The sequence below is a fragment of the Sceloporus undulatus genome, chromosome 5 (genome assembly GCF_019175285.1).
Source record: "Sceloporus undulatus isolate JIND9_A2432 ecotype Alabama chromosome 5, SceUnd_v1.1, whole genome shotgun sequence".
NCBI classification, from domain to species: Eukaryota; Metazoa; Chordata; class Lepidosauria; order Squamata; family Phrynosomatidae; genus Sceloporus; species Sceloporus undulatus.
This window is the reverse complement of record NC_056526.1, coordinates 75,552,581-75,574,854: the sequence shown is the minus strand read 5'-3', so window position 1 is coordinate 75,574,854 and position 22,274 is coordinate 75,552,581. Positions and strand designations below refer to the sequence as shown.

The 22,274-nt window shown below is 39.2% G+C and overlaps 1 protein-coding gene across 3 annotated transcripts in view; it reads right to left on the bottom strand.

Moving 5' to 3' along the window:
• Positions 1–22,274, bottom strand: part of MAPK11 (mitogen-activated protein kinase 11) — a 60,109-nt gene that overhangs the window by 29,752 nt on the left and 8,083 nt on the right. For 2 of the 3 annotated variants that reach the window (XM_042467383.1, XM_042467384.1), the window contains exon 2: positions 143–272. In XM_042467383.1, the coding sequence (XP_042323317.1) occupies positions 143–272 (130 nt within the window). Of the gene's footprint in view, positions 1–142; positions 273–12,911; positions 12,935–22,274 lie in introns of those variants that run through there. The other variant, XM_042467385.1, reaches the window with a different exon arrangement.

The following is a 22,274-nucleotide window of genomic DNA, read 5'->3' as shown; positions in this document are numbered from 1 at the left end:
TATTAAAAAAAAAAATGCACTTCACAGTCCAAATGCATAGCCAATGAATTGGGTTCCTTGCATGTGGCTTGCCAATGGTTAAAAGGAAATGAAAACTAAAATACATTATTAAAAATTGATGTAGCACATTATCTTCACTCACATTTTCATGTTTCATATGCTTGAGTAATCTAAGCTCCCGGTAGGTTCTTCTGGCATGGATAAGGGACTGGAAAGGTCTCGAAAGCTTTTTGACTGCCACCTTCTGTCTTGTCTTGGTATCATAAGCTGAGCTGAAACAAAATCGAATACAATGAAAAGTACTTTAGAAAATTTTCCAGTTTTAAAGTTTTGAGTTTCTAGGTTCAAGAAAATATATCAATTTCTCTTCAGTTTCTTTTATAATTCAGACATAGTTGTGTCCCTTCACTGATATCATATAAAAAAGAAAGGTGTCTCAAAGATGTTGTTTAGCATTGTATTGTTTTTAAATATATTGTAAGTGTCCTTGAATCTTATTATTGAGAGAAACTCACAATATAAATGAATAAATTATTGATGACGATGATGATGAAGCAGCAGCAGCAGCAGCAGCAACTGCTAATGTATTTGTTTTTTGCTCTAGATCAGTGTTGTACACCAAGAGACTGAACTTGCCCCAAACCACAAATGTTCCAAAGATTTGTGTGGTTCAGCAATACTAAATACAATCCAATCAGTATCAAATGTACCAAGGGCACTTTTTGCAGAAGTACAACTCTAAATCTAATGCAACCAGATAGTATTAACTCAACAACATGACTTATAGCTAACAGAGCCAACAACATCAACACACTAGAAGATACTATTAGAAACAGATAACAGTTAGCTGACACTAGTGAAACAAGAAGCACTGACTGGTTTGATCTTTCCATAACAAAACAGACATAGCCTGTACTTTATCAGGTTCTGTTGGACATAATGTATTATATTATACTGAGTGGACTCAAGTACGTGGCAGAATTTGCAAGTAATGAGTTACAAGTAAGATAGTTATCTAACAATATTATCCAACAATATATATATAATTAGAGTATATAAAATCATGCACTGGATAATGGAACACACCAAAGAATTTCAGAGGAAACCTGCCCGTGATTCATAGATTATAGCAAAGCCTTTTTTGAGTAGAAAATGAAAAAAAAAATATGGATTACTCTAAGAGAAATGGGTGTACCACAACATCTAATTGTCATGATGTGTAACTCTTACTCTGGATAAGAGTCCATTGTCAAGATACAATATGGAGAAAAAGAATGGTTTCCCACTGGCAAGGAAGTCAGACAAGGGTGCATTTTATCATCCTAAATAGCAGAAATATCAAAGATTTAGAATTCCTATTGAGGAAAGTCAAGGAAGAAAATGCAAAAGCAGGGTTATTGTTGAACATTAAGAAAAGAAAAATAATAGACTCCAGACAATTTACATAATTTTACAGTGGAAAAACAGCTAAAAGTTTTCCATACCTTGGCTCAATCATAAATCAAAATGTAGACTGAAGTCAGGGAATCAGCAGTTATTAAGGAACTAGATAAGATCACCAAGTGTAAAGATCTATCACTGAATATCCATGTCTAGATTCATCATATTTCTGATTTCTATGTCTGGTTGTGAAAGGTGGACAGTAAAGAAAGCTGATAAAGAGAATCAAGTCATTTGAAATATGCTGCTGGAGGAGAGTTCTAGAGTTATCATAGACTGCTAAATAGAGAAATAAATGGGTCATGGACCAAATCACATTTAAACTTTCCCTAAAAGCCAAAATGAGTAAACTAAAGCTATAGTACTTTAGAGATATAATGAGATGGCACGACTCATTAGAAAAGGTGATAATTCTTGACAAAGTGGAAAGCAGTAGGAACTAAGGCTGTATTACAGATAGATAGACTTAATCAAGGAAGCCATCGCCCCAACTTTGCAAGACCTGAGCAGGGTTGATAATCAAGTGTCTTGGAGGTCTCTCCTTCCTAGAGTCATCATAAGACAAAGCCAACTTGATGGCAATGAACAACAAAATCACAGTTCAAAAATAATTTGACAAGCAAGATGGAATTTATTATTTAGCAACCCCTAACTACCACAGATAAGGGTAAAGAATGCTGCCTGCTGCAGTTCAACATCTGTAGGACTCCACAGTTCTTGACCCTGCTTTTTGTTGCTGTTGTTGTCAAGTCATTTCTGACTTATGCCAATGCTAAGGCCACACTATCATGGGGTTTTCTTGGCAAGATTTGTTTAGAAGTGGTTTGCCATTGCCTTCCCCTAAGGCTGAGAGTATGTGACCTGCCCAAGGACACCAACTGGGTTTCATGCAGGGCTGAGGAGTAGGAATAGGAGTAAGAGGTTTTTACAGGAGTATGAGTAGGAATAAAGAGTAACAAAATATATTTGAAACTCCTTATTCCTGTTATTATATTGCACATGCAAACACCAAAAAAACAATTTTATGATATCGCAAGACAGCTTGTTGTGGGCAATTAGCTTACACACTGTAAAGTGCTTAGGGAGTGCTTAAGTGCACTGATAAGTGGTATAGCAATGTACTTGCTATTGCTATTGCTGCATGTTGAGCAGACCTGGAGTAGAACAAGTTATTTCTCAACCTAGTAGTGAGTAGCAACAACCAGATCATCTTGTAACACTCTTAAGAAGTAACAGGACTGTACTTTTTTAAAAAAAAGTAACTTTCCAAACTCTGCCAGTTGAGTTAAAGCCTATACGTTTTCAGCACAAGGAAACATTACTTGCATTTTCATGAGGATTAAGGGGAGGGGGGAATCTACTTGTTTTGTGTCTCTCATTGTCTCATGACAGCCACCCTTCACAGCCAACTCACTTCCCAGCAAATTAGTATTGCTTGTAATAACAACACAAGGATTCTCCCAAGGGTAATATCCTTCTCCCATCTGCCATGACAAATAACCAGAGAATTAGCTTCATTAATTTGGCTTCCTGTCTCCCATGTCTCCAAGTCAAGACTCCTTCGGGAGCAATCAGAGCTGAATTCAGGGGCCCTGGTGAACAGACAGGAGCCTCTATTAATTACAGAGTCTGCCACTCTGTCTAGGTGTATCGAGTGTTCATCACGCCTGTCAAACACTGATATGCTATATGTAATCATCTCAGGTGCATCATTAACATACACTGACTTACAATGCTATAAAAGGTCACCTTAGGCGCCACTGACAATAAAGAAGCCTTCAATACGAATGGATGAGCTTTTTGATCTTTTGATTTAGGCCTTTAAAAAAATCATACCATTTGCTTGTGGATCCTATTTCGTCCTTGCTGACAGTTTGGACAAAATTCTTCCTTACAACCCAGAAGCTGCGTTTGCTTAAATAACTGTCACAGCCTTAACCATTATAAAAATAATACCAACAAAACAAAGGATTTGGTTCCTATGTCCAATATATTAGTTCCATCTAACTGGACGGTTGTGTACAAGATACCTTCTGATGTGAACAGGAAGTACAGCTGGTGTAGCTTGTCTGTTATAACTCATTAACTGCTCTGTACTGTATAACTTTTGATTCAAACACAAAGCACAGCTACAGTTGCTTGCCCTTCACTGGTTCACTTAAGCGATTCTCATCTACTCCAACAGCAGCTCTAGACTCCTGCTCAGAAAGTCCACTGTCAATTGGTTTGGGGGGGAAAAGAGATCTAGGTGCCATAAATTTACTGATGACTCTTCACTTCAGATCTCTGGGCAACCTTGCCCAGTACTTACGGATAAAAGTTTCAAGGACTGTTTGCACCCATATGGACCTGCCCTCACCATAAGTTCGGTATTATTGTAGTCCTTTCTTGTTAGTCCACCACTGGGATCAGATAGCCTGCAGTTATGAATGACATGCCCTTTGCAATGGTGGCCCCTAGTTTATTCAATTACCTCCCAAGGGGTATGCCATGAATTCAATCAGTAAGATCCTTTAAGAAGGCTTTGATGTTCCAGGTTCCTTTTTACTTTCTTTTTCAATAATGCTTCTGGCTGTTAGGGTTATTTGCTGTCAGGTTATTAGTTTTAGATCGTTGGCTCATGTTTTTAAAGTTTATGCCAATGTAATCTAAAAACAACATTAAGGGAGCTGTCGCTTGTTACTTCCTCTGGCGTACTACAATTGCTAACCCCAACTATACCCAGTGAATTAATTGCTGCCTTTTAAATCAACACGTATGTAAATCCCCTTGATGAAATACTCTGTTCTGGTTGGGGCTAGCTATTAGATTTAAACTTCTGTCTTTGGGGAGATATTTGAACGTTATGGCATATTTTTACTAAATTTTCTTAAAAGTTATTTCCTATTTTTGTACCATGTCTATAAGCTATCTTGAGAGGACTCTGTTCTGTACACTGGCTTTAAAACTTCTTAACCCCCCCACACACACACACACATAACTGAATCATGGGAATCATGTGGCTCCACAGATCATGCTACATTGCAACTCCCTTATTAACACTCGACTAACCAAGTAGATCCGGAGGAAGTTACAATGGAAAGATTTAATTTGCTATCAATTATAAAATGAAATAACAGAACAACATGTAATAATTTACATTCTTGAAATATGATTTCCCCCCTCTTTGTATCTATATTTAGTATTGTATTTGTACTTAACTTTAATTAAAAAAAATAATTATTAAAAAAATTTGCAACTCCCTGAATTCCTCACCATTGCCTAATGCTGGCCAGGGCTCCTGGGATGTGCAGTTTAACAGCATCTGATGTCCTGCATAATTCCTAGCCTAGCCTAGACCTTTACCCATATGGTAGAAAAACATGTTCGGAAACAGATATATCAAGTTGGACTAACAGAATGAATACAGTGCCCCCCGCCCCCACAATTCCCATCCAAACAGTCTGCTAAGAAGGACGTATGGTTAATGATATCCAAATCTTTAGATGAATTAATAATATCACTCATACTCTGTCTTTCTTGGCAGGAAGTGGATTGAAAGAGAAACTGTTATTCTGACACAAGACTATTTGGTGAAGATATAGGAATTTGTTGAAATGGACAAATTGACAATGTTAATCAAAGAAAGAGAGACAGCATGATGTAGTGGTTTGAATGTTGGACTTTGAAACCCACAGGGTGGCCTTGGGCAAGTCACAGGCTCAGAAGAAGGCAATGTCAAACCTCTTTTGGACAAATCTTGTCAAAAAAAAACCATGATAAGTTTGCCTTAGGGTCACCATAATTTGGAAACGACTTGAAGTTACACAATAACAACAACCATCAAACAAATGTCTTTGGTTAATTTTAAGACAGATTGGAACTTATTTATCAGTTTTTGAGACTACAATGGGGGAAATTAATCAGTTTTTTGGTTTCATACGATAATACAGAGATAAGAGTAACATGCTTATAAGAGAAGTGTAACTTGGATATTGTGTTTTGGAAGTTTAATATACTCTGAGTTAAAGTTTTCAGTTTGGAGAAGGTCATATATTTACTGTATAGTTTGTATTTTATGCTATCGTTTTTGTGTGCATTTTTTGTTTTATTAACGTTAATTTTATCTATTGAAATTTATATGTTTAATAAAAATATTTTTTCCAAAAAAGAAAGAAAAAACAGAAATGGATACAATAGTTTCATCCAGGACTGTCAAGATTTTGGATGGCAACATCTACTCCAAGTATCTTGCCTAGGACAAAAATGTTGGGAGAAGAATATTGCCTGAAAAAAGGATGTTGGGCACTTGGTACCTATCCACCAGTGAACCAGTAACTGTTTCTAGCACCAGTGGTGACAACAGGGGAGTGCAGGGACTACAAACCTCACCGGGTGACACCTCAAAAGAGGGGTGACACTTGATGGGCCCCTCCTCCCACTGCAGGGGATGTGGGGTGCTACTGCCGGCACTCACCCCTTCTTCTTCTTTGCTGCTGTGGCCAAGACATCAGAAGAGGCATGTGCCCCTCCTGGCTTTGCCTTCACCTGGCTCCTTCCTTTCAGGAGGAAGCCACATGGAAGCAAAGGAGGGGCAAGCCCAGTCCTCCTGGTTTTGCCTCTACCTGGCTCCCTCCTCAAAAGGAAGCCATGTGGAAGTGAAGGAGGGGCAAGCCCAGGCCTCTTAACTTCTCTTCTACTCGGCTCCCTCCTCACAAGGAAGCTGCCTGGATGTGAAGGAAGGCTCCTGCCTCTCACAAACTTGCCTGCCACCCAACCGGCGGTCCCTCCAATACACTGGAGATAACACCAAGGCTGGGGATGCATGCCACTGCCGAACACAGCCAGCAATCTTTTTCCTTCAAATACAAGCAGCCAAAAAGAGCAAGGAAAGTTATATAAATAAAAATAATAAAAAGGCCGTAGATTCCTCAAACCATCCCATTCACAACCTTCAAAAGTGAAATTCATCTGAGCACAATTTGTACTGCAGATAATAAACTGAAATCAGCATGGATGTGAGTAGCTTTACCGGTAAAAAGGGTAGTGAATGATGGGAAAGATGTGGCCCTCATCATCAACTCATATAATTCATCATCCCTCACTATTGGCTGTGCTAGCTAAGGTTGATGAGAACTGTAGTAAAATAACATCTGTATGGCCACATGTTCACCACCTCATCTTTCAATGAATTGATCAAAAAATAAAATAAATAGGGGGTGTAGAGATGAATGAGGACAGAAAAGTGGTGAAGTTGGCTGATCTCTAATTTAAATGTTCCTGGCTAAAACCACTGCACTCTTAGGAAGCCATATATCAGAAGACCCCATGCAGGTCTAAAAATGAATGATAGCTACTAAAGAGGAATTGTTAAATCATACCCTAGAAGTGTCATCCGGACTAAAAAAAAAATTAGGTGCACTTACGTCCTATCAAAATCAATGGCACTTCAGTACATAACTGCACACTTGAGTCCTATTGATTTCAGGGTCATTTTATAGCAAGCTTAACACTTTCTGAACTGTACTGTATAAAAGAAACCATTTTGTATTCCACTGACTCACAGCAGAAAGATCTGAGGCCTTCCTTCATTTTTATTCAGTGGGACCAAGCAGAAAATACTGCTGAAAGTTCAGACTAGGTTTAGTCAAAGCACTTCAAAGTATTCTGTTTTAAAAATACTTGGTTGTACCTGAATTCCCCCCCCCCAGTTTGTTTTTCAGGTTTATCCCTAGATAAAAAAGAGGAAGAGCAGGGAGGAGAGAAGAATGAAAACAAAAAAGAATCAGAAACTGTAACTAAAAGGAGAACAAACTGAAGTGCTTACAACATGATTGTTGGTTTGGTTTTGGGTTGTTTTATGGAGGGGACTAGAATTTAGGAGCAGAACTAGCTGGAGTTCAAAATAAGTAACTGTCCCAAGCTCTGAAGAAACAATATCCAGAGGTCTTGCCTGCTGGGCCCCCTCCTTATCTGGAACAGAACACAAACAGTTGTTTTTGTTCGCTCAACTTGTCTGTGCTTTTCCTGTACATCTTCATTCCAAATATTATCGCCATCCTTTATCCTTTCTCCTCTCTCATTTTCGCATACTACCCATTCCAAACTCTGGGGATTCTGAAACATTTTGTCAAACTGAGTACAATATTATCATTTTGGAGGCAGGAACAGCTTTTTTGCATTTATCTGGGGCAGAACAAGCCCTGGAATCCAACTAGGGGAAGTACAAACTGAGCAACTGTAGCTATAAAGGCATACGTGCCTTATGGTCACCACTTGCTCAGGTTATTATTTTGGGCTACAATTCCCAATATTCCCTCAGCCATCTATAAAAACTTGCTCATGTGCACTTGACCAAAAGAAAGTATGGAAGGAAAAATTTCACTAAACTTTACATTTCATCTTGGTGTCCCCTTTACAGATTGTTCTTGTTACATGCTCATTTGGGAGCTCCTGTTTCATCTTATCATCATCCCTTGCAGTACACCCAGCATGTGCTTCAGTTACAATGTTAACATGGTCACAAGTTCAAGGGTCAAAGCAAATATTGTGGCTTTCATGAGCGACACACAGATTGAGCAACGTTCTTAATGAAACCATAAATAGGCATACTACAAATATATATATATATATATAGTGCAAATGGAAACATATGATTGAATGGTTTAAAACGGTCTCTCTCATGTTAACGTTATATTAGCAAACTCATTAAGTTAAAAATAAAGAAAAGTTGGGTTTCCTGAAACAATTCTCCTCCAATTCTACACATATTTTATTGTTTTGTGGAATTTTGAGGAAACAGGTGCATGCTGTAGCCTTCAGTCAGTTAAATGAACTGTAAAATTGTAAATAGCTATCCTGGGTAAAAAAGGAGCACAAATGCTTGGTGCAGAGATGATTATATCAATCTCTTTGCATTACAAGTTTCTCATAGTTTTCCTTCACCATGTTTCAAGATTACTGCTGTTTGCCCAAAGCCAAAACCTGCGGTTTAATGAGCAAGCTAGGAGTATGCTGAACCTACAAACAGCTTTTCATTGCCATTTTGTGCCTCCTTTTCCATTAGTACAGCAAACCAGGATTCAGCATCTGATTATTGCTTCCCATGATACGTGAACTCATAAGCCAGTTTTAAATCAGGGTTTACAGATAGTTTATGAACTCAGATGGTTTGCTTGCCATATTTAACTATAGTTTCCCTTCTATGGATCAGAGGAAGATTTGTTTATGTGCTGTTTCATGTTCTATTCTCTCACCTGTTCAAAGTGAGGAATGAAGTTACTTTTGGATAGTTTGCTGAAGCTGATATTGTTTCATTAAGCTAGGACTTCAGCACTGTGTGCGTACCATGCCCCTCTGTCTATTTTGACACTAATTGTGGTTAATGTCTAGCCAGGGTTCCTATTGTAACAACAGTGTGAAACCAGGAGTCAATGCAGGATTGTAAAATCTATCCAAAAGTAAGCCAGGTGAAAATTAGAGCTAAACTACTGTATATAGCAGCTCAACAACAGAACATACTGCCTTGAATAGTGGTGGACTCCCTTTCATAAAAGATGTTTTACGCACACTCTTAATAGGAATGCTTTTGCGTGGATTTTTTGAATTGAAAGGAGATGGGAGTAGCTAAAACTTGAATTTTCTTTAAAATTTTATTTCTATGAAATTTGTATGTGCATTTTATGATTTTTTAAAAATGGTCACAGTGGCCTTGCCACGATTGGGAACACATTATGTCTGAAGAAGGATTTAACCCTTCTCCCAAACATACCACCGTCTTAAAAAAAATTGTTTTCACTTTTCTTCCTGGTCAAAGGTACTACTCATTCCAAACTATCAATAACCTCAAAAGCAGCTGTCTTATGGAGCACATATTCATCTAAACTAAAGATCTGTGTGACTGAGGCTCTCTTCACACGGGCCTTTGCGGCGCCCCCGTCATGTGCTAGGGGTTGGCCGAGAGCGCACTGCCCATACTGGCCTCACCCCTAACATGTGACGGGGGCGTCAAAATGGCAGCGCCTTGTACACACGGGTGCCACCATTTTGACGTGACAGACGCTTAGCATCTGCACGTCTCGGCGTCACAAACACGCCACAAGAAAAACCCGCTTTTAAGGGTTCTTTTTGCTGCACGAGTGAGCCGCGCGGTTTGTCTGCTATGGCTCCCTCACGCAGCAAAACAAGGCGCAGATAGACCGCCCTTTTTGGGCGGTCTGTATCCCGCCTAAGTGATTGGGTGGATGCATGTGTATGGGCAAAGGGATAACACTCTCTCTCTGTAGTCTAACCCTGATCAGGAACCCCTACTTGAAGGGGGGAAATTAAGCTAACTAATTTCTGTGAAATACAATTATGCAGTTGACATATTGGTTTAAATCACTTACAATTGCTAAGAGTTAACTGAATTAGCTGTTAGATGTTGAATCAAAATTTCTGTAGACCCTACTGATTCAACAGATCTAATTTAATGGACTGAACAATTGGATTTAGGCTATTATATAATTTGCTCCTCAGAATGTGAAATCATGGCTAAGCTAAAAACTGGGGGTGGAGTTACCAGACCAAACAAACATGGTTAAGAAACTAGAAACATTCACTCTATACTAGGCTCAAAAGGAGGCACAAGGAGGTGTGTGTATGTGTGTGTATATATTCACTGAGCAAGATAAATATGATGTAGGAACAGGGCAACCTTCAAACTTGAAAGAATTCTTTTGCTAAACAGAATCTTGCACACTGTAAAACCTGACAACATCCATAATCCTGTATCTATGCTGGCCCAACAAAACAAATCATTTTACTAGATTTGCATCTCCATTTCTAGGATGGCAAACATGGCTACTGACATCTAGTAGACTGGAGTTACAAATAAAAATACACTGATGAAATAAGAAGACAGAAAACTAAAGAACAGTAACAGCTTTTAAATTATGAATCATTCTGCCAGAGTACTGGCCCTTGTTTCATCCTGTGAGATCAATAGACATTGTTACTTATTACTTTTATTTCCAACAATTGAGGTCAGTTAGCTGAAATGAATCTCCCATTATGAAATGAAGATAGCAATTTAGAAATTGAAAAACCTTTGATTATCTTATACTATATTGAAGGTGAAGGTTTATATTATATTGAAGGTTTGAGGTTTTTGTATGGTTGTATGATTAGTAAAGTTCTCCAAAATGGCAAAAAGTAGATCCCAATAGTGTAAATTAGATTGCCACCCCTTTTTATTGTGTGTCTCTATGTCATTTTCGACTAATGACAACCCTAAGGTGACCTTAAGAGCCTATCATAGAGTTTCTTGACAAGTTTCTCCAGAGGAGGTTTGCCATTGCCATCCTCTGAGGCTGAGAGAGTGCGACTTGTGCAAGGCCACCCAGTAGGTTTTTATGCTTGAGCAGGGATTGGAACCCTGGCCTCCAGAGTGTAACACTCAAACCACCATGCCTAATCTCAGTAAAATCCATTCTGAAGGTACAAACTGTGATCAGTGCAGATAATATTGCTGTTTTCCAGAGCATAAATAAGTACAAACCATGAGTGATACATATTTTTATTTGTTTTAAAGTAGGGGCTGTATGAATCCCTCACATCATGACAATACACATGTAAAAAGTGCTGAAATAATAACTTTAGGAATAGAGATACATCTGAATGCCTGAATGAAGAATTTTTTTTAAAAAAATTCTTCTGGGCAAGATGTTAGTTTTTGCACATTTTGGGATCTTTTGTTGTTGTTGCAAAACTTTCATTTACGCAAAAAAGTGTATTTCATGCAAAATGTTGGTTGTTTAAAATTACAAGATGTCCCAGGCCTTCATGTGGATTAATTTCTATAGATGCATTCTATTTTACGTTCAACCTTTTACAAACATTAAAAAAAAAAAGGTACAGCTTAGTCTCTTCATATTTTCTTGGCAGTAAATCATGCTGACCATGGGAAGTGCTCTCAAACAAATGTGCAGAGGTCTCAGTTGAAACCAGAAAAACCCTGAAGTGCACTTTATAAATCACTTATTGGGTTTTCTTTTACAGGCTGGAAGAAGAGAAAAGGCTGGGGAGAAACTGGAAAGTTTAGCTGCCTTTACTGCCTGGAGACATCCTCACTGTTATCACTGTGGGAGATCCTAGGAATTGCGACCTTAAAAAAAGTAGTGTTTTGTGTGAACACAACAAAGACCAACAAACTCTTATATGAGACAAAATACTGTATCTGTTCTGTTAGAGCCCACCTTTTGGGTTTAATCCCACTATGCATAACAGAATTTTCTTCTATGAAGTAAGAGATATTAAACTCAACTTTCCAGATGCTGATGGACTACAACTCCCATCATAATATTAGGAATGTCAATAGGAGGCGGGTTACAGACCACCCATTTGGGGTGGCCTGCACCTGCCCCTTTCCCCGCTGTATTGGGGCCTCAGCTGCCAGACCGGCAGCCTCCGAGGCCCCAATCCGCCGCTTTCCAGGCCACGGGGAAGCGGCAAAAGGCCGCTTCCCCATGGCCTGGAAAAGGGTGTCCTTGGGGCTTCAAGCCCCAAGGACACCCGGCTATGGTGGGGAGGAGGAGAAAGGGGCCACTTGGCCCCTTCCTCCTCTGCGTCACTGGGCACAGCCATGTAAAGGCTGCGCCCAGCGACGCAAACCCCAGAAGGAGCTCCGTTTCTGAGCTCCTCTTTGCACCGTGGAAAGGGCGGTCTAGGCGCCCTCGCGCGGCACAAAGATATCACATCCACGCTGACGCTGGAATGGCTGCTGCCATTTTGTGCGCGCTCTGTGCGTGCTAGGGTTGGGAGCATCCAGAAAGGATGCTCCTTTCTAACCCTAGTACACACGGAGCGTGTACTTTTAGGCCCGTCTGTAACGGGCCGGAGTTGCCATCCAGCAACACCTAAAGGGACACAGATTCCTTACCCTTGCTAAGTAATTCTCACAAGCACAGGATTACCAACCTAAGTGTAAAATGAACAGTGAGGTGTTAATGGTCCGCATTTGCCCCAGCAGGTATTGGATGGCCACACTCTACCTAATAAGCCCCGGTTTTTTGAAGGTTTTTTTTGCCCCAAACACTTTCCGGGGTGTGTGGAAGGGGCAATTTCTCCACATTTTGGGTTCTCCTAGGGTCAGGAGGATAGCCCCATCTTGCTCTCCTTCTATCAGCAAGCCAAAACATTTTTAAGCCATGAGGCTTTTACAAACTGACTAGGATTGGGCTTTTAATGTTGTGAAGTACTTACCAGTAAAGGTAAAGGTAGTCCCTTGACATGAGTGTCTAGTCATAACTGACTGTAGGAGGCAGTGCTCATCTCCGTTTCTAAGCTGAAGAGCCAGCATTGTCCAAGGCCTTCTCTGGTGGTTATGTGGCCAACATGACGCCACTGAAAGCTGTTACCTTCCCACTGAGAAGTGGTACCTATTTATCTACTTGCATTTGCATGCTTTCAAACTGCTAGGTTGGCAGAAGCTGGGACTAGTGACAGGAGCTCACCTCATCATGTGGCACCCGGGCCTTGAACTGCCAACCTGCCAGTCTTGAGGATTTTCAGACTTGCCTGCAATCGCTGTTCAATCGCCCTCCAAAAGCAGCTGAAAGGGAAAAGCAGGTTGTGTGTGTGAAGGGCTGGAGCGCTCATTAATCGCCCTGGAAATGAGGCTCCCTGCTAGTGTGGTGGAAATTCCTTGTTGAAATATAAAAACTAAGATTTCTTCTCCCCTCCCCCCCTGAACTCCCTGCTTCTTGCACCGACTGAAGAACGCTAGCAGGGAGCCTCATTTCTAGGGCGATTAATGAACTCTACGGCCCTTCACACACACAGCCTGCTTTTCCCTTTCAGCTGCTTTTGGAGGGCGATTGAACAGCGATTGCAGGCAAGTCTGAAAATCCTTAGAGCAGGAGTAGGCAACCTTTTTGAGCTGGGGGCCGGGTTGCTGTCCCTCAGACAACTGGAGGGCCGAAGCCAAAAAATAAATAATTAAATATTTTAAAAACAAATTAAATAAATAAATAAATCGGGAGAAATATAGGACAAAATTTCAAATGGAGGACACTTTTTTAAAATATGGAGGACACTCTAAAAATTTGCTGATTTTTTAAAAAATGTTAATATAAATGCATGTTTCAAAGGCTTCTATAGACAATTGCCCCCCTTGCCCGCCGCTTGCTCCCCTTGCCTGCTGCTTGTCCCCCCCTTGCCCGCCTCCTCCTGATCGGCCAAAGGCTCTGGCAGCAATCGGCGGCAGGACCGGGCTGGGGCCGGTCCCAAGGCCTTGCCGGGCCGCATCCGGCCTGCGGGCCGCAGGTTGCCTACCCCTGCCTTAGAGTCAGCATCTTAACTACTTGAGCCACGGCACTGTTTTTAAGGTTTGCATATAGTCTTTTAATGAATTTTAATATTTTAATATCTAATGTTTTAACTTTACATATTGCTTAATTGCTTTTAAAATCTTTTATTTATCCTTTTATTAATGCTTTTGCATAGTTTTTAATTTGTATTGTTTTAAATATGTCGTTAGCTGCCTTGAGTCCTCTTACTGGGAGAAAGACCAGATACATAATAACCATTATAAACATTTTATCCTCCCATGGCATTTCCAATTCCATTACAGGTGGGGATATATTCCCTAATGTCACTGGGCATTCATTCTATAGTGGATAATAAGAGTTGCCAACTTGCCCTGTATGAGGACTACTAATGGTGCATATACACTGTAGAAACTGTGTCATGGCTCCATACTACAGAATCCTGGGATTTGTAGTTTTGTGAGGAATCAGTATTCTCTGGCAAAGAAGGCTAAAGACCATGTAAAATTTCACATCCCAGGATTCCACGGGATGGAGTTACTGCACTTAAAATGGTGACAAACTGCATTAGTTCTGGGGTCTAGATGCACTCTTGCTTATTATCAAAAGCTTTGGAAGACCACAACATAAGCAAATTATTTTAAATATTAAGGCATCAACTTCTCCACCTGATGCCTCTTACTATCAAAAAGCATCAATCTCTCCACCTGATGCCTCTTACTATCAGAAAGCAGATACTGGCAGATTGCATCTAACATTTAATACTAGATCTCTCTCAGTAAACATTTCAGGGACCACATGATTCTCACCCATTAAAGTATGCCTGCCTTCTTGAGTTTCATTTGTACTGCAGAAATAGTGTAATTTGACACCACTTTAACTGCTATGGCTCAATGCTACAGAATTCTGGGAATTGTAGTTTTGTGCAATTTAGCCTTCTCTGTCAGACAACTCTAGTGCCACAACAAACTGCAATTTCCATAATTGCATAGAACTGAGCCATGGCAGTTAAAGCAATGTCAAACTCTATTATTTCTGTGGTGTGGATGCATCCTCTCTCTCTCTCTCTTTCACACACACACACACACACACACACACACACACACACTTCATTAATTCACTTTCCCTGCAGATTAGAATTTCATTGATCTATCAGTACAGTTCCCTTCTTGGTCATGTACCATGGTCTGAATACTACCACCTGGGTACTATTGGTATATAAGTCTGTACTGTAACACTGTAAGATCACAGTCATGGATCTTAAAATAAAGGCAAAGGATAAAGAATTCAATCCAAATTAACCAAAGTATCTGAATGATGCCAAGGTAGAACTAAAGCAGCTCTCCTAGGTAACACAATTTGTTTTCTACTGGAAACCACTGTGTCTTCTCCTAATTTTATACTATGTAAACAAAGTGTAGACTTTAGGATTAAACATTTACTAGAGTAATGACAAGATCAGATATTTAATACATTTTGTCCTGAAAGGATAAATGGGTCACTTGTAGACAATATGAAAAATGTGTTGAAAAAATATGCAGCCCATGCAAAGAGACTACTGTTCCCCATCAAAACGAAACCTAGAAAACTAGAAGTAATTCACACAACTACAATCAGACTAATAATTGGTTTGCAACATGATACTAAGGACAACCTTGGATGCACTGTGTACTGAGGAAAGCAACACAACTGTTACCATACTTAGCAAATCCAAGGCTGCCATTTAATTGGTTCAGGAGTGTCTTCACCTTGGGATAACAGGAACGTCTTGTATGTTCAGTAGTTTAGTGTTTTGTTTTGTTAATCTTAATCTTATTAAGAAGCAGTCAGCTGCTCCAAGAGGTTTAGCTATCAACATACATCTATTAAAGTATTTTTCAGCACCAGACTTTTTGTCACCTGTTTTCTTTTGTGTGTGTGATTTTTTTGTTTTGTTTTTTGGCAAAACCACACAAAAAACCCTGAGTCATAATATCAGCCCATCTGTTACTGTGCTAACTCCTCTTGATGGGAGAAGCTCCCCAGGAACTCAGAGGTCTCTCCCTTCCTTGTTACTCAAGTTTGTTGAAAACTGGAGATACCAGTGATTCATCCTGGGGCCTTCTGTGTGCCAAGTATGGTCTATGGTCATGAGGTTTACTCATGAACATAGGAGAGATTTTGAGCCTTTTCTTCTCAAAACTGTCTATATTATGTGATGTGCAGGGCAGATCTAGTCCTAGTTTAACCATCCCTGTGATGACTAATTTAATATTCTCAGTAAATACAGTTCACAACTGTTACGCATTATGTGATTTAAAACATAGTATGAAGGCTATAGCTTATATGTCTTTATGATTACAATATAGGTTGAGTTTCCCTTATCTGGAATTCTGAAATCCAAAATATTCCAAAATCCAAAATTTTCAACATGAGTGGTTGAGATAGAGACACTGTTGCTTTCTGATGGTTCAATATATCCAAACTTTGTTTCATGCATATAATTATTAAAAATTATATATTGGCCCTTGCTTTACACGGGGGATCCATTCCAGACCCCCCTGTGTAAAGGAAAAACATGTATGCCTGAGGCCCATTATATCCAATGGGACTCATGTTCACCGTGTGGCTGCGTGCACCATCCGTGAGCCCCATTTAAAATAATGGGGCTCGTGCTTGCCACATGGCCATGCACATGCACCAGACATTTGCTCATTTCCTGGGTGGCTTCAGTGTATGCTGAAAACTGCCTATAAGGAGCCTGTGTATGGCGCGGGCTCAGTGTATAAAATTACCTTCAGTCTAATTCTGGTGTATATGTTATGTTTAGATTTGGGTACCATCTCCAAGATATTTTGTTATGTACAATTTGCTCCACACACACACACATATAGAGAGAGTTCTATTAACCCCAGGACAAACTTGAGAAAATTGCAAGCACATGCACGAAAGTCCTCTTTTCATTTTTCATCCACATGCTGGCCAATCCAAAATGTACTAAAATTCAAGCACAAATATTTACCAGTTATTTAACACCCAGTAGCCTTTTTCTCCAAAGGCCGGTATTTTACAAGGCAATCCTATGATTCTACTGAATCAGAGGGCTTCTATGCCAATGCATGGATATCCAGGGGGCACATTCAGTGGCATGGAAGGACCAACATTGTCCTGCTACTTATTAAACATGTGGAGGAACCCCTTTCATATCAGTACCTATAGTCATACTTGTATGTACTCCACATTGCAAGGTCAACAGTTTAGCAAAGACAAGTGTTATTTATGCATCCTATTCGCTTCGGCTATTGAAAGGTGAGGTTTTGTGGCTTTTTTCTTCAAGTGCTCTCTATCTGTAAGATGTGCCAAGATCTTATACATTTTAGGGGTATGTGATTCAGTGAATTCAGTGATAGAAAATATACTTTTTTTGGTTTACGACTCCTGTAATCCCTTAGCCATCTTAGTCAGTGACCAGGCTACTACACGATTTGGAGATGGTCCAAAAAATAATTTACCCAAACTGGTTAGAATCCCATATTCCACTGTGGTTGAAGCAGTGGAGGGGGATAAGGTAAGGGAGAATCATCTGGGGTCTACATTAATTCTAATAGGAATATTTTACATTGTGTTACCTCTTTAGTTGTTATAGTATTACATCACAAGAATTTTGACTATCTATCACACCTCTAACACTTCCTTCTCTCCTTGCACCACAGACTGGTAGGAAGTTATGCTAGCATTTGCTTTTCAATGTCCCAAGAGCATTGCTAAGCCACTACAATCCCCCCCCCCACTAGAATATCAGTGTCCTCTGATAAAAAGTGTTTAGGATCAATCATATTCAGCAGACATACATTGAGGTTGACACTGTAGTATTAAAGTGCTTAAGCAGAATCAATAACCTTTATGAAGCAACAATCCCGAGGGCATTTATACTCTCATATAGGCTTTTTTCTATCCTTTATGTCATTGAACACTTGAAGGGAACAGACTTTTGAATTCCACACATGTTTACCCACCTGAGATAAAGAATAAGTTTGTAGTGGATATGAAAAAGGAGTGAATCAAATGTCCATAATTATTTTGCCTTTCACTCATTTGTGCCTTTGGTTAAGACCATATTAATGCAACCCAATTTGAGATGGAACTAAAGCAAGTAACTGAGCAGAACTGGGAAATAACTATTCAACAGGTTAAGCTATTAATTTACTGGGCTTTTCTAGCAATTTTCTCTAACACATTAGCCCCCAGGAGGAAATATATAACATGGCTCTGTTCTTAGTAGGATAATCCAGAGGGGAGAAGGAGGAAAAGAAAGAATTAATGAAATAAAACTTTCTGGATTCTAACTCAGAGCAGAAGAAAAGGGGAAAGCAAAAGATGGAAACGAAGAAAAAAGGTGAGTCCTGGAATAGAATGGAGGTGGCTTTTGGGAGTAATTTGTTTCAAGATCAAGCAGCCAAAACACTTTCAGTATATCAGGCTTTTCAAGTCTGAAAGCCAGGCGTCTTCCCTGTGCCAGCTTGTACGGAACAAAAGTGTTTGGAGATTTTCTGGGGGTAGGGTGGAGTACACTTTGATTCTTTTTAGAAATGTATCCTTCTCTATCAGTTACAATCTGGACCAGTTTCTATTATTTATTTCAAAGATGTATATCCTGCCTTTCTCCCACAATGAGATTCAAGGTGGGTTACAATAATTTAAAAAGAGAGAACTAAAACATTGATTGTAAATACAATAATATAATATTCAATAATATTATACAAGAGTATACATTATTCATTAATACTACATAATATTGCATTTTGTATAATAATATATTAGGAATTCTTTGTAATCTTCCTGTTGCTGACATAGTGCTTTTATGCTTGGATAATTACCTTATACAGTCAGCCCCTCCATATCCACGGGGTTTTTTTATACACAGATTCAAGCATCCACAGTTTGAAAATATTTTTAAAATATATAAATTTCAAAAAGAAAGCCACTTTATACAAGGGGCACCATTTTATTTAATGAGACTCAAGTATCCATGGATTTTCATATCCATAGGGGGTCCTGGAACCAAACCCTAACAGATACCAAGGGCCCACTGTATACTGTACTCATGTATAAATCAACCTCATAAATTAATCATAGAGTTGGAAGAGCCCACAAGGGCTATCCAGTCCAACCCCCTGCCATTCGGCAACTCATGTATAAATTGAAGGCAGGTTTTGGGGCCAGAATTGTGGATTTGATATAACCCATGGACAAGTTGAGGGTAAAACTTTGGGGTGTGTAATAAAGGATTTAAAGGCAGCAGCAAAGAAAAACAATGCCAAAGAATTTACAAAATTCCAGAAGGCATAACTGTTTGTGCTCACTCTAACGGTTACATGTCAACAAGGACAAAAAGGCAAAGCAAAGAAAGGGAAAGCTACATTAGCAGCGATTATAGCTTTTAACTTTAATGTGCTACCTTTGCCTGGTTTTATTCCAGAAAAGCTGACAAACATACACAAATATCTTAGTCAGATCCTTCAAAGCCTGATTCTTCTTGGTGCTTCTTTGAAGGAAAGCACCCAAGAGCTGCCCCCATTGCCATTTTCCCACCCAGTCAGTGAAAAGTGGTGCCATGGTGGAGAAAGTGGAGTGGGCAAATGCTTTGTTTAGGTGCTCCCGGGATGGACTAAGTACTTGCCTTTTGCCACTCCAAGAGAAAGGGACTGAGAGTTAAAGTACAGTTCTTACATTGACCTGTGGATACGTTGACCCATGTTTTGGAGGTCAAATTTTTAATTATACATGAGTTTATATACAGTTATACAGTTGGCCCTCCGTTTTCACGCAGAATCCGTTCCGCCCCCCCCCCCCCAGTGAAAATGGAGACTCACACATATCTAAGCCCCATAGGCTTGAATGGCGTGAGCACTCGCAAGTGCACACAGGGCACGTGCTGCAGGGGTGCCCCCCCGGGAGCAGAATTGGGCGTGCATCATGAGGATCTGACTTCCCGACTCTGTCCCCATGCTAGTCTCTCTCTTTCACCTCCCTTTTCTTCAGAATTATCTTCTTTGGTACAAAGGAAAGAATAAAGTTGTAATGTTAAACTGAAAGATTCAATCAAAATGATATCTACATAGGCAGGAAACAATTCTTAATTTTACTATCCTTTTCTTCTTTTTATAAAGTTTAATATTTAGCAACAGCAATGAAAGTTGATCTTATAGGCCCAAGACACTGTCTGTAAAAGCAAAATGTTGCAACAAAGACAAAGCATAGAATGAAAAGAGAATTATAAATACTCTGGGATATAAAAAATAATTGCAGAGAATGAATATCCACACACAAACACACAAACCACACACAAATACCTTCCCTTTTCATGCCAGAATGGCTGACTATAACTAAGATGTCAAAGGAGAAACTTTGGTTGAGGATGCTTCAATAGCTTACTTCGGAATCTGACCTAAACAATGGAAACATATAATTATTCTATTATGTAACTGAACCTAATACCTCAATCTTAAATCTGCCACTTAGGCCACTTGAAGCATACCAGATTTTCAAGAAAGATAACATTTTCACACAGCCAATTATGAAGATGATACAAATGTGGCAACTGAGCACACTGTTCTTTGAATGCAAATAATCAAGATTCCTGATACATGTGTTCTTAGCTGACTGTATGCATAACAATATGTAAGTGTGCATCCTCATGTCCACATCTGATTTTGCTGCTTTTGGAGCCTCACTGAGTCCTAGACACTGGCTTTAACTGCCAAGGTGTACTGTATTTCCATTTGTGGAAGTGACAAAGAAGTCATGAAGCCCAGCACTACCAACATCTGCAGCCACCTACCATATCATACACGATTACTGAGACCCAGCCTATGGACTTTATCACATGGGGAAATTTGGAGGCAAACGGCGGGTTTAAACAGTGATTATCCCGTTAAAATAGTGCAGTCGTGATTAAGAATTTCACACATATTGTGATTAAAAAATCATTATCCCAGGAATAACCAGGGAATAACCAAGCAATAAACAGCAACAAATTATTCGCAGGATTTCCCAGTGATGATTTGTTGCTGTTTGTTGCCTGGTTACTCCTGGAATAATGGCTCTTTAATCGTGACGTTTTAATCGCAATCACACGATTTTAACGGGATCATCACAGTTTAAACCCTCAATTTTCCCTTTGTCATAAATGATTGATTTAAAGGAGGCACAGAGTGAAGGGCAAATGGGAAAGCTCTACTATATTATCTTCCAAAGGAGAAAGTATCCAAGCCACTGTATTTAGAATCAGGATGTAATTATGGATTGTACATTTCTGGTGTCTTTAGCCTTATGAAATATTTTGTCTGGAGATGTTCCATGCATTTTAATGAAATGGAATACTGTCAAAGTAGATGTAATATTTTTCCATGTAATGGTTGAAAGTAAGGGGGTGGAGGTGGGAGGAGATGGATAATACTGGACTCAGACAAAAAAAAAAAAAAAAAAAAGAGTTTGAATTATGCCATGTCCTATGAACCCTTTCCCACTTACTAGAGATGGTAATTTTAAGGTCACACTGTGTAAGATCATTTCCAGTTACAAACACTGAGTGTCCCTAATTCAGTGTTTATGTTTCATGGTGAAACTAGTTCTTCAGAATGAATTCAGACCAAAGATTTATTATAGAGAAGAATAATTTGTCACTTGTTGAACATTTCCGCCAGGACAGCCACTCCCACTATGACCTATCAGGCTCTCTGAACTAAAATTCAACTCAAGTGACATGATTAGGAAATATAATCATTTACTTGGCAATTACAAAACAGGATTTTTGACTTATTTGTTGTATCTTCAGGAGGTGACAGTTCAGACATAGGTCTCCCCACCCAGTTTGTCCCCATAATAAGCCTATGTGCTAGGAATACTAAAGATGGTCCAGTGAACTTCATGACTGAGGTTTGAATGTAGGGGTGGGTTTGGTGGCCAAAATTATAGGTTTTGATATGACCCGTGAATACGTCAAGGGTAAAACTTAGGGGCATGCAACAAAGGATCTAAAGGATAAAGCAAAGGAAAACGATACCAAAGAACTTATATAATTTCACCAGACCCATTTTTTTGTACTCATGTTAAAGGCTGGATGGATGAGAGAACAGAGAGGCATTAGTGCTTCCAAGACAGATTACACTCTTACCTTCTACCAGGGGTCAGTTCCTTTTTATTTTTATAATGGGAGTTAAAGTACAGTATTTATACTGACCCATATAAGTTGACTTTTTGGGGTCATTTTTTTGGTCAATTTTTTTGACTAAAATTTCTAGACTTATACATAAGTATATAAAGGAAGTTTTGTTGTTTTCAAGTTTTTTTTGTGGGGAGTAATATTTGGTTTATTTTGTGGGTAGTTTAAGTTGGTAGTTGGGAAAGGTATTTTTATCTATGTCTATTGTGTGTTGTTTAATGTAAGGTATTGAATTTTTATACTGCAATGTGTTTAATCTGTTAATAAAGTAATAATATATATCAAATTATTATTATTATTATTATTATTATTATTATTATTATTATTATTATTATTATTATATCTCA